At 42.7% G+C, this 23,849-nt stretch overlaps 2 protein-coding genes and 1 pseudogene across 5 annotated transcripts; all 3 read right to left on the bottom strand.

The window, feature by feature from the left end:
* Positions 1–7,899: 7,899 nt before the first annotated feature.
* Positions 7,900–11,132, bottom strand: LOC311102838 (syntaxin-11-like). Of its 3 annotated transcripts, none has more exons than XR_014610046.1 (3): positions 10,986–11,098; positions 8,915–9,867; positions 7,900–8,808 (listed from the first exon to the last, which is right to left on the bottom strand). XR_014610046.1 is itself a non-coding variant. In XM_084144282.1 (2 exons), exon 2 carries the CDS (start codon positions 9,860–9,862, stop codon positions 8,987–8,989), a length of 876 nt encoding a protein of 291 aa, XP_084000408.1. In that variant the 5' UTR covers positions 9,863–9,867; positions 10,986–11,132; the 3' UTR covers positions 7,900–8,986. The 3 variants fall into 3 exon arrangements, 1 of the variants encoding a protein (XP_084000408.1); XR_014610047.1 differs by having other exon boundaries at positions 8,926–9,867; XM_084144282.1 differs by having other exon boundaries at positions 7,900–9,867; positions 10,986–11,132.
* A 593-nt stretch (positions 11,133–11,725) lies between these two features.
* On the bottom strand, positions 11,726–13,159 carry LOC311102839 (syntaxin-11-like; annotated as a pseudogene). Its single transcript, XR_014615787.1, has 2 exons — positions 13,060–13,159; positions 11,726–12,614 (listed from the first exon to the last, which is right to left on the bottom strand). The product of XR_014615787.1 is annotated as a syntaxin-11-like (transcript).
* A 3,377-nt stretch (positions 13,160–16,536) lies between these two features.
* LOC311102837 (E3 ubiquitin-protein ligase TRIM39-like) lies at positions 16,537–19,335 on the bottom strand. Its single transcript, XM_084144281.1, has 2 exons — positions 18,790–19,335; positions 16,537–18,339 (listed from the first exon to the last, which is right to left on the bottom strand). Exon 2 carries the CDS (start codon positions 18,335–18,337, stop codon positions 16,688–16,690), a length of 1,650 nt encoding a protein of 549 aa, XP_084000407.1. The 5' UTR covers positions 18,338–18,339; positions 18,790–19,335; the 3' UTR covers positions 16,537–16,687.
* Positions 19,336–23,849: the final 4,514 nt, after the last annotated feature.

The following is a 23,849-nucleotide window of genomic DNA, read 5'->3' as shown; positions in this document are numbered from 1 at the left end:
AGTAGCTGATGCTTTTGCCTCAGCTAATGGGGATCCTAATAAATACCAAATACCAAATAAAGTAACAGAGTTTAAGTTTAATCTTAAATCTGGCCAAAATCTACCAATTTCAAAACTTGACATTTTTGTGAAAATGAACGTTTTACTTGTGGATTTCGAAAATTAAAATCTAAAATCAAGACGTGTCAATTTGTCTACAAGCCATTTTAAAAAACAATGCAGCTATTGGAGTGAACCTATTTTGGTTTAAGACAAGTAACTATGAGTAAGGCAAACATGATAAGCTTGCAAGCTGAGTTTGAATAAGACATCTGATTGCCATTGCCACTTCTTCGCATTTAGAACGTTTGGTTTTATAAATGGCATATTATTATTATTATTATTATTATTATAGCTGACATCGTCTGGCTCACCTATTATTTCAGGCTACAATAAAATGGCTATTTAGAAGATAAAGGGAATAATTCACATGTCAAGTCACATGAAAAGAAATGAATAAACATATTCTGGGGTCTAATAAATGCATTGTTCAGCTTTGTGCGTTTGTTTTACTGTGTCATATATATATTATATATACTGTATATCACCTAATAAAATAACAAGTCAAACTCAATTCCTCTTACATCAGTACACATGAATAAGAATAATTGTATGGTACTGTTTTTAGCGATTTCTTTCAGTCGAGGGGCGTGGCTTGATCTACTGTCCGACCGTGTCATCCAAATGCTGTAGCGAATGTAACTTTCAAGTCGTTGATACATGTTCCGCACATGAACTAGTAGTTAGTGTGACATCAGGAAGATTAAATATTTTATCAAAATGTATGCACTGTACCAGGAGTGGGGTTCGAACCCACGCGGACATACGTCCATTGGATCTTAAGTCCAACGCCTTAACCACTCGGCCATCCTGGTTGGCGTAGTAAGTTGTTAGAATAACACAATAAAGTCTTAGAATAAGACGATATGGATGTTATATTACATAATCTTATTGTCTTGTTTTATGTTCTGTTACTCGCAACAATGTAATAATCCGACGTAACAACAACAATCAAACGGCATCACATGTCTATGCTGCGGCTACTACTGTGATCATCAAAGCAGTAGCTTCTCTGACGTTGCATTATTGTAACAATGTTGCAAGTCAACTGTCAATTTGATTGACCATAATGGTTACGTTGTAGCCTGACATTTATGTTGACAAAAATTATTGACAGACGCAAATAAAACGTTTGACAATGTGTTCTATCAAATTAATACAGTCAATTGTACAGTCATTTGAATGATGCGCTTTGTCTTATTTTCCCTTGAGCTAAAGTAAACATATAAGACATTACACATACAATCCTTTTTTTTTACGTCTACACAGGGCCATTACATATCTATGGGGAAGGGGCAGTGGTTGATTTAGGACTGGGTGATTGTCACAGAGAGATAGGCCTGCCCGACTTGCTGGTGGGGTTATGGAACACAGATGTTAAAAGTTACATGTCACTGCAATCTGCTGAGGATTCTATTACTCTGTTTTTGACTCATTCTGGACACTGTAAAAATAGCAATGGCCTCTTGGATAATATACAGTGCCTTCAGAAAGTATTCATACCCCTTGACTTATTCCACATTTGGTTGTGTTACAGCCCAAATTCAAATTAGATTAAATAGATGTTTTTCTCTCACCCATTTTGCTTTATTGAGTAAGGCAGCTCCAAAATGCAGGTGTTTCAGCCTAGCTCAGTGCTTTCTGTGGTGGTGGGGCAGCCAGCGGAAAATACGGAGCGTAGGTGTTGGTAATGTTCTCTAGTTGCGCCGTGATTGGCTCAGTGTTCTGTCACTCATGGGGACACTATGTCACCGCCAGGCCTAAGAGTAGAGCTCGAAAATTCAAGCCCCTTGGGTGCTGCCATAGAGTTACATTAGAAGTGCCCATCCAAGAAGGCTCAAGGTCATTGGCCACAGATAAAATGACGTCAAATCATGTTATATCTACAGTAGCATTGATTGGACTGATCATGTCAACATCATACTTTCAAAATCTTAGCTAGCAGTCATCATCATGAATCAAGTCGACACTCTACTGGCAAATCCTTTTCAATATGAAGAAAAAGAATGAAGAGAAATTATAGATAAAACGTATCGGTGCTCATCGGCCATTCGACATAAACATTACACAACAAGTTGGAAATCGCAAATTCAACAATGAGTGGTTTGGAAGGAATCGGTGGCTAACTGCAAGCATTGCAAAGCAATCACTAGCCTGCTATTCAGTGTAGTGGCTGTGTGGTCCCAAGTCTGGGATTAAGAGTCTCTTTTCCAAACTTAAAATGATAAACATTCAACATTGGCCATGCTGTCAATGAAGCATGATTTGTGCCGCGCTCAAAACAACAACTCGGAACTGCGAAATCTGACTTCAGTGAGTTCAAGACAACTGGGAACTTGGGAAAAATTAGCTCAGACTGGGAAAATAAGTTTTGAACAGTCATCCAACTTGGAATTGTAAATCTGGAACTCGGGCCTCTTTCTAGAGCTACGACCTGAAGATCACTGACGTCATCATGATTCGACCATGTTTTTTTCTGAGTTCCCAGTTGTGTTGAAAGCACCATAAATCCAGAGAATGCCAGACTTTGATGACAAAATTTACCCACGAAGGACCGCTGCGCCACCTTCCTGTTCAAGTGAGCAGAGCACAACAAGGTGAGTCCAAAAATGTATTGTATGCTGCTACATAAATGATGTAATATGCCAGGGATATATGTATACCGTAGCTAAGAAAGAAATACTAAGTGTATGTTGTGTAGTAAGCTGTTAGTAGCCCATGTGCCTCACCCTAATAATTTGGTCTATTTTCCCCTCTTAATTTTGCCTACTGTTCTGACTTGGTGGTGCACATGTAGCCTATAACCTGTTTTAGAGAAATGTAATCATCAAATATTTTAAGAGCTTTCATTGTCTGCTTACAGTGGCTTGCGAAAGTATTCACCCCCCTTGGCATTTTTCCTATTTTGTTGCCTTAAAACCTGGAATTAAAATGGATTTTTGGGGGGGTTTGTATCATTTGATTTACACAACATGCCTACCACTTTGAAGATGCAAAATATTTTTTATTGTGAAACAAACAAAAAAATACAACAAAAAAAAATGGAAAACTTGAGCGTGCATAACTATTCACCCCCCCCCCCCCCCCAAAGTCAATACTTTGTAGAGCCACCCTTTGCAGCAATTACAGCTGCATGTCTCTTGGGGTATGTCTCTATAAGCTTGGCACATCTAGCCACTGGGATTTTTGCCAATTCTTCAAGGCAAAACTTCTCCAGCTCCTTCAAGTTGGATGGGTTCCGCTGGTGTACAGCAATCTTTAAGTCATACCACAGATTCTCAATTGGATTGAGGTCTGGGCTTTGACTAGGCCATTCCAATACATTTAAATGTTTCCCCCTTAAACCACTCAAGTGTTGCTTTAGCAGTATACTTAGGGTCATTGTCCTGCTGGAAGGTAAACCTCCGTCCCAGTCTCAAATCTCTGGAAGAATGAAATAGGTTTCACTCAAGAATTTCCCTGTATTTATCGCCATCCATCATTCCTTCAATTCTGACCAGTTTCCCAGTCCCTGCCGATGAAAAACATCCCCACAGCATGATGCTGCCACCACCATGCTTCACTGTGGGGATGGTGTTCTCGGGGTGGTGGGAGGTGTTGGTTTTGCGCCAGACATAGCGTTTTCCTTGATTGCCAAAAAGTTCAATTTTAGTCTCATCTGACCAGAGTACCTTCTTTCATATGTTTGGGGAGTCTCCCACATGCCTTTTGGCGAACACCAAACGTGTTTGCTTATTTTTTTCTTTATGCAATGTCTTTTTTCTGGCCACTCTTCTGTAAAGCCCAGCTCTGTGGAGTGTACGGCTTAAAGTGGTCCTATGGACAGATACTCCAATCTCCGCTGTGGAGCTTTGCAGCTCCTTCAGGGTTATCTTTGGTCTCTTTGTTGCCTCTCTGATTAATGCCCTCCTTGCCTGGTCCGTGAGTTTTGGTGGGCGGCCCGCTCTTGGCAGGTTTGTTGTGGTGCCATATTCTTTCAATTTTTTAATAATGGATTTAATGGTGCTCTGTGGGATGTTCAAAGTTTCTGATATTTTCTTATAACCCAACCCTGATCTGTACTTCTCCACAACTTTGTCCCTGACCTGTTTGGAGAGCTCCTTGGTCTTCATGGTGCGGCTTGCTTGGTGGTGCCCCTTGCTTAGTGGTGTTGCAGACTCTGGGGCCTTTCAGAACAGGTGTATATATACTGAGATCATGTGACAGATCATGTGACACTTGCACACAGGTGGACTTTATTTAACTAATAATGTGACTTCTGAAGGTAATTGGTTGCACCAGATCTTATTTAGGGGCTTCATAGCAAAGGGGGTGAATACATATGCACGCACCACTTTTCCGTTATTTATTTTTTGAAATAAGTTATTTTATTCATTTCACTTCACAAATTTGGATTATTTTGTGTATGTCCATTACATGAAATCCAAATAAAAATCCATTTAAATTACAGGATGTAATGCAACAAAATAGGAAAAACGCCAAGGGGGATGAATACTTTGGCAAGGCACTGTATATGTCCCCTTTATTTATCCTACGGTTCTGACTTGGTGTACAGGGAGAACACTGTAAGAACGGCCCATGTTCTGAATTCTGTCGCTGTACATTTCAAAAGTGCTGAACAAATAGTTATATTGACTACATCCGTCCTAGCTCGCTCATTATAATAATAATAATAATAATAATAATAGCTCGCTCATTAATGTCTTAATCAAAATTACGGATTGCCTCTTATCCGCTTGTCGTCCCCTTATAACATAGTTTGTACATCTCAATTGTTTAAGCAAGTCAGCCATATCAGCTATGTTTTTTTAAAAGGCAGTAAATGAGGCTGAATTAACTGTTTTGCTGCCAGACAAGGCTCCGCTGATAGCCAGGTGTAGCAGTGGTAAGGTGTTGGGACTGCTGTTGGGACTCTGCTGTTGGGACAGCTTTATGTAGGCCCTAACAGATTGTGGGCACCGTTTGTCACCGTTATAGTGTAATTAATGTATTGTTTAGTGTTGTGGCATGCATCCCACATATTTTTTGTTGTTGTTGCCCCACCAAGATTTACATGCTAAAATTGCCACTGATAAGGTCCCACAGTTGACAGTGGATGTCAGAGCAGAAACTATACCATGAAGTCCAAGGAACTGTCTGTAGATCTCTGAGATAGAATTGTGATGAGGCATACAGTTGAAGTCAGAAGTTTACATGCACCTTAGCCAAATACATTTAAACTCAGTTTTTCACTATTCTTGACATTTAATCCTACTAAATATTCCCTGTTTTAGGTCAGTTAGGATCACCACTTCATTTTAAGAATGTGAAATGTCAGAATAACAGTAGAGAGAATGATTTATTTCAGCTTTTATTTCTTTCATCACATTCCCAGTGGGTCAGAAGTTTACATACACTCAATTAGTATTTGGTAGCATTGCCTTTAAAATTGTTTAACTTAGGTCAAACGTTTCTGGTGGCCTTCCACAAGCTTCCCACAGCAAGTTGTGTGAATTTTGGCCCATTCCTCCTGACAGAGCTGGTGTAACTGAGTCAGGTTTGTAGGCCTCCTTGCTCACACATGCTTTTTCAGTTCTGCCCACACATTTTCTATAGGATTGAGGTCAGGGCTTTGTGATGGCCACTCCAATACCTTGACTTTGTTGTCCATAAGCCATTTTGCCACAACTTTGGAAGTATGCTTGGGGTCATTGTCCATTTGGAAGACCCATTTGTGACCAAGCTTTATCTTCCTGACTGATGTCTTGAGATGTTGCTTCAATATATCCACATAATTTCCCTTCCTCATGATGCCATCTATTTTGTGAAGTGCACCAGTCCCTCCTGAAGCAAAGCACCCCCACAGTATGATGCTGCCACCCCCGTGCTTCACGGTTGGGATGGTGTTCTTCGGCTTGCAAGCCAACCCCTTTTTCCTCCAAACATAACGATGGTTATTATGGCCAAACAGTTCTATTTTTGTTTCATCAGACCAGAGGACATTTCTCCAAAAAGTACAATATTTGTCCCCATGTGCAGTTGCAAACCGTATTCTGGCTTTTTTATGGCAGTTTTGGAGCAGTGGCTTCTTCCTTGCTGAGCGGCCTTTCAGATTATGTCGATATAGGACTCGTTTTACTGTGGATATAGATACTTTTGTACCTGTTTCCTCCAGCATCTTCACAAGGTCCTTTGCTGTTGTTCTGGGATTGATTTGCACATTTCGCACCAAAGTACGTTCATCTCTAGGAGACAGAACGCGTCTCCTTCCTGAGCGGTATGACGGCTGCATGGTCCCATGGTGTTTATACTTGCGTACTATTGTTTGTACAGATGAACATGGTACCTTCAGGCGTTTGGAAATTGCTCCCAAGGATGAACCAGACTTGTGGAGGTCTACAATTTATTTGGCTGATTTCTTTTGATTTTCCCATGATGTCAAGCAAAGAGGCACTGAGTTTGAAGATAGGCCTTGAAATACATCCACAGGTACACCTCCAATTGACTCAAATGATGTCAATTAGCCTATCAGAAGCTTCTAAAGCTATGACATTTTCTGGAATTTTCCAAGCTGTTTAAAGGCACAGTGAACTTAGTGTATGTAAACTTCTGACCCACTGGAATTGTGACACAGTGAATTATAAGTGAAATAATCTGTCTGTAAACAATTGTTGGAAAAATGACTTGTGTCATGCACAAAGTAGATGTCCTAACCGACTTGCCAAAACTATAGTTTGTTAACAAGTAATTTGTGGAGTGGTTGAAAAATGAGTTTTAATGACTCCAACCTAAGTGTATGTAAACTTCCGACTTCAACTGGATATCTGGGGAAGGGTATAAAACAGTTTCTAGAGTGTTGAAAGGTTCCAAGAGCACATTGGTCTCCATCATTGGGAAAATTAGAAAATATGGTAGGAAGGCATCTCCTGAGAAAAAGGCACATGACAGCACAGCTGGCGTATGCAAAAAGTCACGTAAAAGACTCTGAGATCATAAGGCAAAAGATGCTGTGGTCTGATGAGACAAACATTTTACTCTCTGGCCTGAATGCAAAGCATTATGTCTAGAGAAAACCAGGCACAGCTCATCACCCGTCTAACACCATCCCTACTGTGAAGCATGGTGGTGGCAGCATCATGTTATTGGGATGCTTTTCAGCGGCAGGTACTGGGAGACAGGTGAGGATAGAGGGAACAATGAATAGAGCCAAATACAAATCCTTGATGAGAACCTGCTTCAGAGTGCAAACGACCTTAGACTGGTGAGAAGATTTACGTTCCACAGCACAATGACGCCAAGCATACAGCCAAAGCAACGCTGGAATGGATTCAGAACAATAATGTTAAAGTTCTTGAGAGGCCCAGCCAAAGCCCAGACTTGAATCCCATTAAACATCTTTGGAAAGACGAAGATTGCTGTTCACCACCACTCCCCATGCTTCTACAAAGTATTGACTCAGGGGTGTGAATACATATGTTAACAATATATTTCTGCATTTAATTTTCAATACATTTGCTCAAATTTCTAAAAACATATTTTGACTTTGTCATTATGGGGCAGTGTGTAGATGGCGGGGGGAAACTTTTTTTTTTTTCATCAATTTTGAATTCAGGCTGTAACACAACAAAATGTGGAATAAGTCAGGGGGTATGAATACTTTCTGAAGTCACTGTACATGACAATATAATACAAAATTAGGAGGCATATTCTTGTTTCCTCAACAATGTAAAATACAGTTGAGTCATTTTGAGGTTGCAGTCTGTTGTCTCAAATTCCAAGAAAGGAACTCAAATGTAACAATAATAAAACAAATGTAAAAGGGCCATTTTACAGCATTTATTTTTATATCACAATATCCTCTCATAAAACATTAATAATAACAATTTGTAAAATCCAAAATTCAATACAGCTGAAAGTTATAGGACATGTAAGTGGGAGTAACAAACATTGGAACTGCACTCAATTATTATTTTAACTTAAAGCCTGTAGCGTCATACAGATTGTTTCCTTTTTACAACAGAGAAATTGAACACCCCATATCACACTATTCATTTGCATGTTAGCGTCTGTAGTTTGACATCAAGATACTGGGTCTTTTCTCCTAACACCAGCTAGGCAAGGGCGTTAATATAAACTGTGTCTTCTACAGTGAGAGGAAGCAAAAGCTGCATGACATACAAAATGGCATATTCAAACTGCATAAATCATTTGTTTAAACACACACACACACACACACACACACACACACACACTGAGTGCGTAAAACATTAGGAACACCTTCCTAATATTTAGATGCACCCCTCTTGACTTCAGAACAGCCTTAATTCGTCGGGGCATGGACTCTACAAGGTGTCGAAAGCGTTCCACAGGGATGCTGGCCAATATTGACTCCAATGCTGCCCACAGTTGTGTCAAGTCGGCTGGATGTCCTTTGGGTGAAGGACCATTCTTGATACACGCGTGAAAAACCCAGCAGTGTTGCAGTTCTTGACACACTCAAACCGGTGTGCCTGGCACCTACTACCATACCCTTTTCAAAGGCACTTTAATATTTTGTCTTGCCCATTGTGTAAACAAGTGCAAATTGTTTACATAAACTTTTTCAAGTACATTTTCATGGCCATGAAAACACTTGATAGGAAAAGGTAGCCTACACTTAGAAAAAAAGGTGCCATCTAGAACCTAAAAGGGTTATTCAGCTGTACCCATAGGTAAACCCTTTAAAGAACCCTTTTTGGTTCCAGGTAGAACCCGTTTGGGTTCCATGCAGAACCCTTTTCACAGAGGGTTCTACCTGGAACCAAAAAGGGTTCTCCTATGGGGACAGCCGAAGAACCCTTTGGGAACCCCCTTTTTTCTAAGAGAGTAGGATCTTGACTTGAAATACAACAATAACACTCTGTCGGTCTCACTTGTTGCAGCAAGGGAAACAACAACAGAACATTTTCCTACAGAGGTTCTTCTTCTGGTACTTCACAGCCCTCTTGATCTGAGCCTGGGCCTTGCCCACAAAGTCTGTAGTGGCGACCACGTTGGCCTCTATGTTGTCCACCATGGCCCCCTGTTCCTCCACCAGCAGAGCCATCTGAAAGAACAGCTCATGGATGTCCTTGATCCGACTCTCCAGCTCCACCAGCTCCTTGTGCCGCTTTTCGATCTCCGTGAGCGCCGAGCGTGCCGTCCGCCCGTCTGTCAGGAGGTTGTCGGAGAACACGTTCCACTTCCCTGTCTCGACCATCTCCTCGATCTGCTCGCCTGTCACCTCCTTGCCCATGATCTCTGCCTGGCGCTGGATCCGGGTCTTGCAGTTCTCCCTCTGGCTCATCTCTGCTTGGTTGTACTCAGACATGGCCTCGTGGAAAGCCCCGGTGAGAGAAACATACTGAGAACGCACCAAGCGGACCAGGGCAGAATTGGCCCCATGCTCTTCTTCCAGCTGTTTGTGCTGCACGCCGATTTTCTCCAGCCGTGTGTAGATGCCCTCCCCCCGGGTCTTGATGCCCCTGGCCAGGGTGTTGGAGTCTCGTTTGATGGAGCTGATCCGCCGGACAGAGGTGAGGAATCGGGTGTTCTGCTTGCTCAGCCGCTTCACGTCCATCCGGAGCAGAGCGATCTCCTTCCTCACGGACTGGGCTTCTCTGAAGATGCTGTCCATCCGATCTTCGTTTTCGAACACCACCGACTGCTGCTCCAGCTCTCCCTCATCATCGCTGCCCTGACCCCTTTCGTCCGTGTCTGGAGGAGCGGGGGCCACCCCCTGCAGGTCAAGTAGTCTGTCTCTCATCCTACCTGGAATGGGAGGAAAAGGTTTGAGGGTTACTGTATGTTCATGAGGTCATCTCCTGATCACCATCCTATTTATATTGTAGTGCAGGGTTCTTCAATTCCGGTCCTGGAGGGCCGAAACACCTGTTTTTCATCCTTTCCTTCTAATCAGGGGCTAATTCAGACCTGGGACACCAGGTGAGTGCAATTAACTACCAGGTAGAAATAAAAAACAGAAGTGTTTCGGCCCTTCAGGACCGGAATTGAAGAACCCTGTCGTAATGCAAAATCCTACCCGAGCAGTCCAGTTAATTCTTTATGGTCATACAAGAAACTTCAGCAAAAGTTGATATTTTGTTGCCTCAAAAAGCTAGCTACATAAACTGTAAGTGCAGTATATTTCTGATTCAAACAGAGAAAACATGGACCATTTCTATTGAGGCTATTAACACCATTCTATAAGAGGAAATGAAATGACACCCATTTCCTCCGAGCAGACAGTAAGGATCTCATCCCTAAAACCAATAGAACACTGCCAACATACACTGGGCGGTGATGACGATTCCTATTACACACATCAGTTAGTTATTATTAGATTCCAGGCCAATGACTCACAGGATATCTATACCAAAAGTTACGATTTTCACAACAATTTGATCACTGAAAGACATGGATGATCAAATGTGTGGTGTTTCTTTACCTCCCTTTAACCCTTTACAGGCATTTAATTATAGGCGTAGGTTATGACTAATCAGCTCTCTATAACCTCTTTCATGTTGCTACATGTGTTTTACTGTTACAGTACAACAGAGAATGTAAAATTACTGTATGTAGTTTCTGTAAATGTAAAGTTTATGTCTGTGCCCAAACAGAACAACATGGCAAAAGTGTCTGGCCAAAGCACATGGGGAGGTAGCTTACACACCAATATTGGCGACATTATTTATTGTAACAGAGAGACATTACATGTAAGGAATAATTAACATTGAAATTAAATAAATCAGCCCACAATTTCACTCGCTCACAACAACCCAAACTCAACTCGCTGAGCAAAACGCATCTCATCACAAACGTGCGTACTTCTATGATAACATTACAACAGGCCTGAATCAACGTCAAACTTAATTAGAAAAAAACATTACCTGATATTTGCTCCGTAGACTGCCCAATAAGAACAAAATCATTCAAACAGAACAGACAAACGCTCGGAGAATCATTTCCCCTTTATGCTCCGTGTAGTCTTCTAGCTCTGTCTGCCAGGAACCAGCCCGCTACCTAATTTATGGGGTATATTCATTAGTGCAAACTGTAGCAAACCGTAGCAAACCGTTTCTTATTGGACAAATTCAGGTAGCTCCCTCCCCGTTCCGGCCCGTTTGGTTACGTTTGATTCCTAGTGAATGCACCCCTTGGAGGGAGTTCCCCACCGATGCTCATTCATGGCAACAAGCGGAAGGACATGAACACGTTTTAATATTGAAAACTCTCGAAACATTATTGACGTTTGTCACTTCACCTCGTGGTTGTTTTATGTCACCGGAAACAGCGATTTAATTATTGTTTTTGTACTTTATACCTCTCTTATATAGAGCTTGGTGGAACAAACTGTGCGCTATAGGTAGTGCTTGCACATTTTCAATGAAGGCAGGCTTACTATTTCTACGCACCACAGTGTGATTTCCAGAGCCACTTCCAGTCTCAGAATTATTATGTTTGTTTCCAATAACTGCTTGTACTATGGGTAAATATCTTGAGACAGATCATGAGCTGATTTTTGATGCTTTGGAATGGTTCTGTATGTTGTTTATGTGTACCTGGCCTTATTTGAAGACCTACAGTCCCTCCCAGTCCCATTGCAGACAGTGCAAAACTGTTAAGTGTGCTTTCTTAAATAAATGTATTATTTACGTTCAAATCAAGATACTCAATGTATCACATACACAATGTATCAGATATACAATCATTTGTAACATGGAAAGCAGCCACAGAACAGTTTCTTGATGGGATTGTTCTTGTCATGTCTCTTGGCTTTGTCCAGTTGAACCCTGGCGCCCTCCATAGTTGCCTCTGTCTTTTGTACGTTGGTCTTGGTGTTGTTGAGCACCGCTCCCTGTTCCTCTTTCAGCACAGCCACATTCAGAAACAACTCCTGAACTCCCTGGATCCTCTTTTCCAGGTCCAGCAGCTCTTTGTGTCTATTAGCGATCTGCGTCAGCGCCGTCTGGGCCGTTTTCCCATCAGCCAGGGCATTGAAGATATTCAATATTCATCTGTCTCTTACAGTTCTCCCTGTGCCCCAGCTCCATCTGGTTGTAACTGAACATCACCTCCCTGAAGGCTGTGCTCAGGTTGGTATACTGTGTCCGGGCGAAGCTTACCACGTGGTCACTGCTACCTCGCTGAACCCTGTTTATCCTGTGTAGTCTCTCTAAGAAGGCCTCTCTTCTGGCTTTGATGTCTGCTGCGATGCCGTTTGCGTCCCTGTTCACGGGTGTCGTCCGACAATGTGTTGTTCAAGGCATGGTAGTTCTGGTCCGGGAGCTGGCCATGGTCTTCCTGGATCTGTTGGACCTCCTGTCGGACGTGCTGGGCCTCCTGGAGCATGCTGTTCAGGTCAGGGGTCAGGGGTCAGGGGTCGCTGCTGCCTGGTCAAAGCCCGTATGGGCAGACAGATCGTCCAGGTCCACGTCGGTGAAGGTCTCGTTGGTATAGCATCCTCCTCCTCCGGGCTCATCCAACACATCCTGCAGTTGGCAGAATGTGTCCTTCATCTGGAGAGAGAGAAATAGAGAGTGAGGTGGGAGACAAAGGGAGAGAGAGAGGTGGGAGCCAGAGAGAGTGAAGTGGGAGACAGAGGGAGAGAGAGAGGAGATAGTGAAGTGTGAGTCAGAGGGAGATGGAGAGTGAGGTGGGAGAGAGAGAGGTGGGGGGAGAGAGAGAGAAATAGAGAGTGAGGTGGGAGGGAGAGGGGGAGAGAGAGAGGAGGGAGACAGAGGGAGAGAGTGAGGGAGTGAGAGAGTGAGGTGGAAGACAGACAGAGAGCGAGAGGTGGGAGACAGAGGGAGCAGGAGAGAGAGGTGGTAGACAGAGAGAGCGAGAGAGAGAATAGAGTGAGGTGGGAGACAGAGGGAGAGGGCGAGAGAGAGGAGAGTGAGAGAATTTTTTTACATTTACATTTTAGTCATTTAGCAGAGGCTCTTATCCAGATCGACTTACAGTTAGTGAGTGCATACATTTTTCATACTGGCCCCCCGTGGGAAACGAACCCACAACCCTGGCGTTGCAAGCGCCATGCTCTACCAACTGAGCTACAGGAGGCCTATGAGAGAATGACAGAGTGAGTCACCATACCCAGTGATCTACCCAGTAATCCAGTCTCCTACCTGTGTTGTCCCACCTGCCTTGCTGGTTCCCTCACTGCCCATCTTTCTACATGCTCAGCCTGCTGTCTTGAATCCCATGCCTTGCTGGTGTTTTACCCTGTTTTGCCCTTTCCTGTAACTTTACCTACATATTTACCTACTGATATCTGAGATCTGCAACCAGTTCATCCCTAAAATGTTTTACTTCTCAAAGTCAAATGTAAATGCAAAGATGTGATCATAACGAGAATTTTCTAAAGCATACTTGAGCTTGTCTTACTTACTACAGGCAAAACTGTTGCTTTGATTGAATGAAAGTGATTTACAACATGGCAAATTAACCACAAAATTAACACATTTATACACTCTTTAACACACACTTAACTATTTAACACATTATGAGCATGCAAAGTACTATAAACAAGACATGAGAAGTTATTTGTCAAAGATTATGATCAAATACCGTTCACACAGTAGCCTAATATGTAGAGGAAGGAAAGAGACCACAAGTAATAATTGAATGAAAGCAATGATTATGCTCATGTAACTCTAGGACTCAACATTTGACTTGCTTTGAATAGTCAAAATAATATTCAAAATCTACATACAGTGGGGAGAAGTATATGATACCCTGCCGATTTTGCAGGTTTTCCTACTTACAAAGCATGTAGAGGTCTGTAATTTGTATCATAGGTACACTTCAACTGTGAGAGACGGAATCTAAAACAAAAATCCAGAAAATCACATTGTATGATTTTTAAGTAATTAATTTGCATTTTATTGCATGACATAAGTATTTGATCACCTACCAACCAGTAAGAATTCCGGCTCTCACAGACCTGTTAGTTTTTCTTTAAGAAGCCCTCCTGTTCTCCACTCATTACCTGTATTAACTGCACCTGTTTGAACTCGTTACCTGTATAAAAGACACCTGTCCACACACTCAATCAAACAGACTCCAACCTCTCCACAATGGCCAAGACCAGAGAGCTGTGTAAGGACATCAGGGATACAATTGTAGACCTGCACAAGGCTGGGATGGGCTACAGGACAATAGGCAAGCAGCTTGGTGAGAAGGCAACAACTGTTGGCGCAATTATTAGAAAATGGAAGAAGTTCAAGATGACGGTCAATCACCCTCGGTCTGGGGCTCCATGCAAGATCTCACCTCGTGGGGCATCAATGATCATGAGGAAGGTGAGGGATCAGCCCAGAACTACACGGCAGGACCTGGTCAATGACCTGAAGAGAGCTGGGACCACAGTCTCAAAGAAAACCATTAGTAACACACTACGCCGTCATGGATTAAAATCCTGCAGCGCACGCAAGGTCCTGCTCAAGCCAGCGCATGTCCAGGCCCGTCTGAAGTTTGCCAATGACCATCTGGATGATCCAGAGGAGGAATGGGAGAAGGTCATGTGGTCTGATGAGACAAAAATAGAGCTTTTTGGTCTAAACTCCACTCGCCGTGTTTGGAGGAAGAAGAAGGATGAGTACAACCCCAAGAACACCATCCCAACCGTGAAGCATGGAGGTGGAAACATCATTCTTTGGGGATGCTTTTCTGCAAAGGGGACAGGACGACTGCACCGTATTGAGGGGAGGATGGATGGGGCCATGTATCGCGAGATCTTGGCCAACAACCTCCTTCCCTCAGTAAGAGCATTGAAGATGGGTCGTGGTTGGGTCTTCCAGCATGACAACGACCCGAAACACACAGCCAGGGCAACTAAGGAGTGGCTCCGTAAGAAGCATCTCAAGGTCCTGGAGTGGCCTAGCCAGTCTCCAGATCTGAACCCAATAGAAAATCTTTGGAGGGAGCTGAAAGTCCGTATTGCCCAGCGACAGCCCCGAAACCTGAAGGATGTGGAGAAGGTCTGTGTGGAGGAGTGGGCCAAAATCCCTGCTGCAGTGTGTGCAAACCTGGTCAAGACCTACAGGAAACGAATGTTCTCTGTAATTGCAAACACAGTTTTCTGTACCAAATATTAAGTTCTGCTTTTCTGATGTATCAAATACTTATGTCATGCAATAAAATGCAAATTAGATTATATTTCAACACTCAACATTCCAGTCATGTCACTGTCTCACGTCACATGGTTCCATGGTTTCAGGCCAAGCCTACATGCTGTCTGTAAGCTATGGTTTTGAAAGACGTCTATTACATTATGTTTAGTGGCTTTTATACTTTTTACTGTTAACCTCAGACCTTTAGATTGACTTCAGTCTGCCCGTATCACCCTGATTTCAACCAGGTCTTAATAAACAAAACACTGTTTTATAGCCCTATTCCAGTAGGTCTCCTTCCTCAGGTCAATAGCACTAATAACTCTTCCTGTAATACCACCATGGCAGCTTTCATACTGTTTTCACTCAAATACTAGGCATACAAATGTTTTGTTATAAGTGTTGTGGCAGATAGTTGTTTGGGTAATCATCCCAATGAAGTCTAAGGCCAACTAAGAATCATGAGACAGAGAGTTATCCTTTTATGGATTACTGTACGGGACTTTATAGGTTATCCTAGAGCACAGGAGGTTGGTGGCACCTTAATTGGGGAGAAGGGGCTTCTGGAATGGTATCAAATACATCAAACACATGGTTTCCATGGTTTCCAGGTGGAATGGTATCAAATACATCAAACACATGGTTTCCAGGTGGAATGGTATCAAATACATCAAACACATGGTTTCCATGGTTTCCAGGTGGAATGGTATCAAATACATCAAACACATGGTTTCCAGGTGGAATGGTATCAAATATATCAAACACATGGTTTCCATGGTTTCCATGGTTTCCAGGTGGAATGGTATCAAATACATCAAACACATGGTTTCCATGGTTTCCAGGTGGAATGGTATCAAATACATCAAACACATGGTTTCCATGGTTTCCAGGTGGAATGGTATCAAATACATCAAACACATGGTTTCCATGGTTTCCAGGTGGAATGGTATCAAATACATCAAACACATGGTTTCCATGGTTTCCAGGTGGAATGGTATCAAATACATCAAACACATGGTTTCCATGGTTTCCAGGTGTTTGATGCCGTTCCATTTGTTCCGCTCTAGACATTATTATGAGCCGTCCTCCCCACAGCAGCCTCCAGCGTTCTAGAGGTTGGACGGGTTCAATCCAAGAAGCTTTCATCTTGGTGGCTGCTCATCATTATCAGTAGCACTACACCATCTGAAACTATCTTTGTACGCTGTGTGTTTGAAATGGGATACACCTTAAAGTGAGAGGAGAAATAAAGGGGCTGTAGGAGTAGTCATAAATAACGCAAGAGAAAAAAAAAACTCACAGACTAACAGGTAAAACTTGTTTTGATTGACATTGTAATATGCAGTATTAGGACAAGAGAATCATTCTTCATTATAAAAACTGATCGACTGATACTAACACTAACATTCTCTATCGCAAATATCAACACTAATTAAGGCACATTTAGTGCTTGCTTGAGACTGATTTCCTGTTAACTAAACTCCCTCTGACTTGATGGGAGAGATAATAAGTGGAGCTGAGTTATCACCAGAAGGATCATAGGCTGCAGAGAAGAGTGGATAGAGTCTCTCAGTGAAGGTGCAGCCAGTGAAAGTGTAGATATGAGTCCTGGCCTCCACATTGTAAAAGGAGACCTCACCCTCCTCATAATCCACAAACACCCCCACCCTCTGGGGCTTCTCTCTCAGGGAGAGGGGAACTCCAGACTCTGTGCGAGCTCCATAGTTATTTCCTTCTGACAGACCCACAGTCCAGTATCCATTTACAGGACTCAGTGGATTATCTCCCTTCCTGTTGATGGACTCTCTAGCCACTCCTAAAGCCCAACAAGTCTTCCCTTTCACCTGCACCTCATAGTAGAAACTCCCTGAGGAGAACCCCTCCTTTCCTAAAATACGATGATTGTAATTAAACCTCTCTGGGTTAGCAGGTAGATTATGCCATGTATCAACACCCCAGACTTGTTTCCTGTCCTCAGACAGGTCGAGAATTGGATTTGCTGTATCAGGGTCCAGAGTCACATCCACTGCACACTGCTGCATCCCCTTCCACTTGATTTCAGAAAACTTCTCCATCTCTTTATTCAGTGTCTCCTCCAGCTGAGACACAGCTCTTCTTACAGCCCCCGCGCTCAGACCGCTGTGAAAAATGATCTCAGACCAGTTCTTGGTAGGTGGAACAGTGGTACAGAGGGATGGAGAGCTCTGGAGGAGGTGGTCTTCAATATCTGAGAGCTGCTCCAGCTCAGTGCTTCTTCTCTGTAACTCAGTGATTTCCTTCTCCAGCTCTTCAATGAGCCCTTCAGCCTGTTTCTCAGCTGCTTTCTGCTTCTCCTCAACCACCTCAATAAGCTCAGCCTGGCTTCTCACAATGGAATGCACAAGAGCAGTGAAGACCTGCACACTATCTGCTACCGCTCTCTCTGCATCTCTCTTGTTGAGCTCTACTGCCTGTTTGATCTCCTTAACCTTCTTTAGTCTCTCCTGGATCATTTTATGAACTTTACTGCTAGTCTTCCCCATCTGAGCCTTCCTCTCTCCAATCTCTTCCTCTATAGTGATAATATTGTGGGTCTTGTGGTCTGTCTCAGTGCAGAACTGACACACACACATCTGGTCTCTCCTACAGAACAGCTCCAGGGGTCTATCATGCTTTTTACACACCCGGTCTTCCAGGTTCTCCACAGGGTCGATCAGCTTGTGTTTCTTGAAAGAAGCCACTCTCTGATGAGGCTCCAGGTGAGTCTCACAGTAAGAGGCCAGACACACAAGACAGGACTTCAGGGCCATGTGCTCCCCCTTAGTGCAGATGTCACATGGCACTGCTTCAGGTTTGGAGAGGGTTTGGGTTTGTCCTGGGGTGATAGGTGTGGCTTCAACTGGAGCTAACTTCTTGAGCTGAGCAGCCATTTCAGAAATGAAAGTATTGACAAAGAGATCTGGTCTCTTATCAAATGTATTTTTACACAGTGGACACTGGCACAGGTCAGTGCTTTCCCAGTATCCTCTGATACAGGACTTGCAGTAGTTGTGTCCACATGGGGTGGAGACGGGCTCAGTGAACACATCCAGACAGATAGAGCAGTAGAACTGCTCTTCAGACAGGATAATGCTGGAGGAAGCCATTGCTGGGAACAGACCAAAGATAATTTTTAAACATTTATTTTTATAATTCTATATATTTTTTTTTTTTCAAATAAGTGTCAGTATGAGTTCATGTATTATTTCAAAACGCTGTTTATCAAGCTTTAGGTTTAGAAAAAGTTATCTCCTTTCAACTTGTAACTCTAGGCCAGGGCTCTCCAACCCTGTTCCTGGGGAGCTACAGTCCAAGCTAACCCGATTCAGTTGATCAACCAGCTAATTATTACACTCGGATGTGTAATCTAGGTGTGCTATATTTGGGTTGGCGTGAACACCAGTGCTATACATTTTCACTCCAATCCTTATCTAGCACGCCTAAATTACACACCTGATACTAATAATTAGCTGGTTGATAAACAGAATCGGGTAAGATACAACTGGGGTTGGAACGAAAACCTACAGGAGGGTAGCTCTCCAAGTACAGGGTTACTCACTTCATCCAGTGTTGAATGTTCCTTTTCTTCCACTGATCTGAAAAAGGGTCCCGTGACTGGAGAGTACAGTTAGGTGCAGCTGTGTGAATAGATTATTTCCCGTGCAAAAACGCGATCCTGTTTATAACCAAAGATAATTAAAATAAACTTTAAACTCGGTTTGAAAACTATGTTAGAAAATTCTAAGTGTCCGGTGTGGTTTCACTTTAGCAAAGTCACATTTCTAAACCAATGAGGTTTAACTGAGATACTAGAGAAAGGGGAGGAGTTAGGAATTACATTAGACGTTTAACAGATATACTAGAGAAAGGAGATAGGAATCCCATTGGCAACGAGTGGACAAAAGTCATGCTGCGTCACGTATTCCCTTCTCAAAGTCAGGGTATTAGTCAAGAAACCTGTCTATTTTCCTCGAAAGTACGCAATGTCACGACTCCAAAGCTATACGATATTACATAGAACAAGTTAATTATCTCGCAAAATATTTGTAATGTACTTCTTGTTCACGAAATTCCTACCGTTTGGTTTTCGAGCTAGCGCCCAATTGACTCCTCCTTGTCCCAGAACCATCCAGAATGCATTTCACAGTCCCTTGACTACGCATGGGCAACATACACAATTACATTTACATTTTAGTCATTTAGCAGACGCTCTTATCCAGAGCGACTTACAGGAGCATTTAGGGTTAAGTGCCTTGCTTAAGGGCACATCGACAGATTTTTCACCTAGTCGACCCGGGGATTAGAACCAGCGACCTTTCGGTTACTGGCACAACGCTCTTACCCACTAAGCTACCTGCCACCCTTGAGTTAATACGGTTCCAATGGAGTTTCGCCATCTCTTTTTTTGTTTTGGGATTTTTTTATTTTATTTTTATTAACAACAATAAATCAATACAAAAGGTACACGGGAAACACAAGTATACATAAATAATATTTTTTATTTTATTTTATTTCACCTTTATTTAACCAGGTAAGCCAGTTGAGAACAAGTTCTCATTTACAACTGCGACCTGGCCAAGATAAAGCAAAGCAGTGCGATAAAAACAACACAGAGTTACATATGGGGTAAAAAACATAAAGTCAAAAATACAACAGAAAATATATATACAGTGTGTGCAAATGTAGCAAGTTATGGAGGTAAGGCAATAAATAGGCTATAGTGCAAAATAATTACAATAGTATTAACACTGGAATGCTAGATGTGCAAGAGATTATGTGCAAATAGAGATACTGGGGTGCAAAAGAGCAAAATAAATAACAATATAGGGATGAGGTAGTTGGGTGGGCTAATTTCAGATGGGCTGTGTACAGGTGCAGTGATCGGTAAGGTGCTCTCAACTCTGACAACTGATGCTTAAAGTTAGTGAGGGAGATAAGAGTCTCCAGCTTCAGAGATTTTTGCAATTCGTTCCAGTCATTGGCAGCAGAGAACTGGAAGGAATGGCGGCCAAAGGAGGTGTTGGCTTTGGGAATGACCAGTGAGATATACCTGCTGGAGCGCAGACTACGGGTGGGTGCTGCTATGGTGACCAATGAGCTAAGATAAGGCGGGGATTTGCCTAGCAGTGATTTATAGATGGCCTGGAGCCAGTGGGTTTGACAACGAACATGTAGTGAGGACCAGCCAACAAGAGCGTACAGGTCACAGTGTTGAGTAGCGTATGGGGCTTTGGAGACAAAACGGATGGCACTGTGATAGACTACATCCAATTTGCTGAGTAGAGTGTTGGAGGCTATTTTGTAAATGACATCGCCGAAGTCAAGGATCGGTAGGATAGTCAGTTTTACGAGGGCATGTTTGGCAGCATGAGTGAAGGAGGCTTTGTTGCGAAATAGGAAGCCGATTCTAGATTTAACTTTGGATTGGAGATTCTTTATGTGAGTCTGGAAGGAGAGTTTACAGTCTAACCAGACACCTAGGTATTTGTAGTTGTCCACATACTCTAGGTCAGACCCGTCAAGAGTGGTGATTCTAGTCGGGTGGGCGGGTGCCAGCAGCGTTCGATTGAAAAGCATGCATTTAGTTTTACTAGTGTTTAAGAGCAGTTGGAGGCTACTGAAGTAGTGTTGTATGGCATTGAAGCTCGTTTGGAGGTTTGTTAACACAGTGTCCAATGAAGGGCCAGATGTATACAAAATGGTGTCGTCTGCGTAGAGGTGGATCTGAGAGTCACCAGCAGCAAGAGCGACATCATTGATATACACGGAGAAAAGTGTCGGCCCAAGAATTGAACCCTGTGGCACCCCCATAGAGACTGCCATAGGTCCAGACAACAGGCCCTCCGATTTGACACACTGAACTCTATCTGAGAAGTAGTTGGTGAACCAGGCGAGGCAGTCATTTGAGAAACCAAGGCTATTTAGTCTGCCAATAAGAATGCGGTGGTTGACAGAGTCGAAAGCCTTGGCCAGGTCGATGAAGACGGCTGCACAGTACTGTCTATTATCAATCGCGGTTATAATATAGTTTAGGACCTTGAGCGTGGCTGAAGTGCACCCATGACCAGCTCGGAAACCGGATTGCATAGCGGAGAAGGTACGGTGGTATTCGAAATGGTCGGTGATCTGTTTGTTAACTTGGCTTTCAAATACTTTCGAAAGGCAGGGCAGGATGGATATAGGTCTGTAGCAGTTTGGATCTAGAGTGTCACCCCCTTTGAAGAGGACAGTTGGGCAAAGGACAAGTTGGGCTAGGGGCGGGGCTAGGGGGGTACAATAACACATTCCACAAACACCTTAAGGAACATTCACACATTTATAATTCTAACAGCTTTTTTGTTGGTAGAGTATTTAATTGTCTTAAAATATTGTTACATTTCTTTTTGTAAGGTAAGACGAAGGGGTGTTTTGTTGGTAGATTTACATGTGTGAATATTACATGTGGCCAAAAAAACTAATGAAATGAATTACATAATTTTTTTCTAAATTATTTCTATTGTAGGTAAAGAATCCAAGCAGTACAGTGCCTTGCAAAGTATTCATCCCCCTTCGCATTTTTCCTATTTTGTTGCATTACAACCTGTAATTTAAATTGATTTTTATTTGGATTTCATGTAATGGACATACACAAAATAGTCCAAATTGGTGAAGTGAAATGAAAAAAATAACTTGTTTCAAAATATTCGAAAATATAAATAACGGAAAAGTGGTGTGTGCATATGTATTCACCCCCTTTGCTATGAAGCCCCTAAATACGATCTGGTGCAACCAATTACCTTCAGAAGTCACATAATTAGTTAAATAAAGTCCACCTGTGTGCAATCTAAGTGTCACATGATCTGTCATATGATCTCAGTATATATACCTGTTCTGAAAGGCCCCAGAGTCTGCAACACCACTAAGCAAGCGGCACCATGAAGACCAAGGAGCTCTCCAAACAGGTCAGGGACAAAGTTGTGGAGAAGTACAGATAAGGGTTGGGTTATAAAAAAATATCAGAAACTTTGAACATCCCACAGAGCACCATTAAATCCATTATTAAAAAATTGAAAGAATATGGCACCACAACAAACCTGCCAAGAGAGGGCCACCCACCAAAACTCACGGACCAGGCAAGGAGGGCATTAATCAGAGAGGCAACAAAGAGACCAAAGATAACCCCGAAGGAGCTGCAAAGCTCCACAGCGGAGATTGGAGTATCTGTCCATAGGACCACTTTAAGCCGTACACTCCACAGAGCTGGGCTTTACAGAAGAGTGTATCGTATCTGAAGATTATGCCTTTGTTAAATGTTTTTCATGAAGAAATGGAATGTTGGTTGTGTTAGTATCAAGAGGGAATGTTTTGGGTGTGACGCCACATCCAGCAGACCGGAAGTGTCTTGGAGACTGGGGATTGGCCAGAAGAGGTCAGCTTCGTTGTTTATAAATAGGGGGGTTAAACGAAGAAGAAGTCAGAACGGCCATGGCAATCGGGGGAGCCGTTCTCCGGGTGTCATGTCACCTGTCATTTGTGCTGTAACCTCGTGATTTTAATAAAAGCCTCTAACACGATGCAGCATAAAACGGACTCTTTGTTGACAGCAATAATGGCCACCATTCATCCGATACGACAAGTGGCCAGAAAAAAGCAATTGCTTAAAGAAAAAAATAAGCAAACACGTTTGGTGTTCGCCAAAAGGCATGTGGGAGACTCCCCAAACATTTGGAAGAAGGTACTCTGGTCAGATGAGACTAAAATTGAGCTTTTTGGCAATCAAGGAAAACGCTATGTCTGGCGCAAACCCAACACCTCTCATCACCCAGAGAATGTTTTTCATCGGCAGGGACTGGGAAACTGGTCAGAATTGAAGGCATGGCGCTAAATACAGGGAAATTCTTGAGGGAAACCTGTTTCAGTCTTCCAGAGATTTGAGACTGGGACGGAGGTTCACCTTCCAGCAGGACAATGACCCTAAGCATACTGCTAAAGCAACACTTGAGTGATTTAAAGGGAAACACTTAAATGTCTTGGAATGGCCTGGTCAAAGCCCAGACCTCAATCCAATTGAGAATCTGTGGTATGACTTAAAGATTGCTGTACACCAGCAGAACCCATCCAACTTGAAGGAGTTGGAGCAGTTTTGCCTTGAAGAATGGGCAAAAATCCCAGTGGCTAGATGTGCCAAGCTTATAGAGACATACCCCAAGAGACTTGCAGCTGTAATTGCTGCAAAAGTTGGCTCTTCAAAGTATTGACTTTGGGGGGTGAATAGTTTTGCAAGCTCAAGTTTTCAGTTTTTTTTTCTTATTATTTCTTGTTTGTTTCACAATAAAAATATTTTGCATCTTCAAAGTGGTAGGCGTGTTGTGTAAATCAAATGATACAACCCCCCCCAAAATCCATTTTAATTCCAGGTTGTAAGGCAACAAAATAGGAAAAATGCCAAGGGGGTGAATACTTTCGCAAGCCACATCTCTCCATAATAGGGTAAAATCTTCATAAATATGTTCAATTATAAATCTACTGATGTGTTACAGAGATTCTTTACATGAATACAATGCCCAGAAAGATGCAACACCGTCTCTGGGGGGTCATTAGAAAAGGTGCAATTTGAATTTAAACTTCTTCATATAGTGG

Source organism: Coregonus lavaretus, assembly GCF_964263955.1.
Source record: "Coregonus lavaretus genome assembly, chromosome: 27".
Lineage (NCBI taxonomy): Eukaryota > Metazoa > Chordata > Actinopteri > Salmoniformes > Salmonidae > Coregonus > Coregonus lavaretus.
Note: the sequence above shows the minus strand (reverse complement) of the source record. Positions and strands in the feature narration are given on the sequence as shown.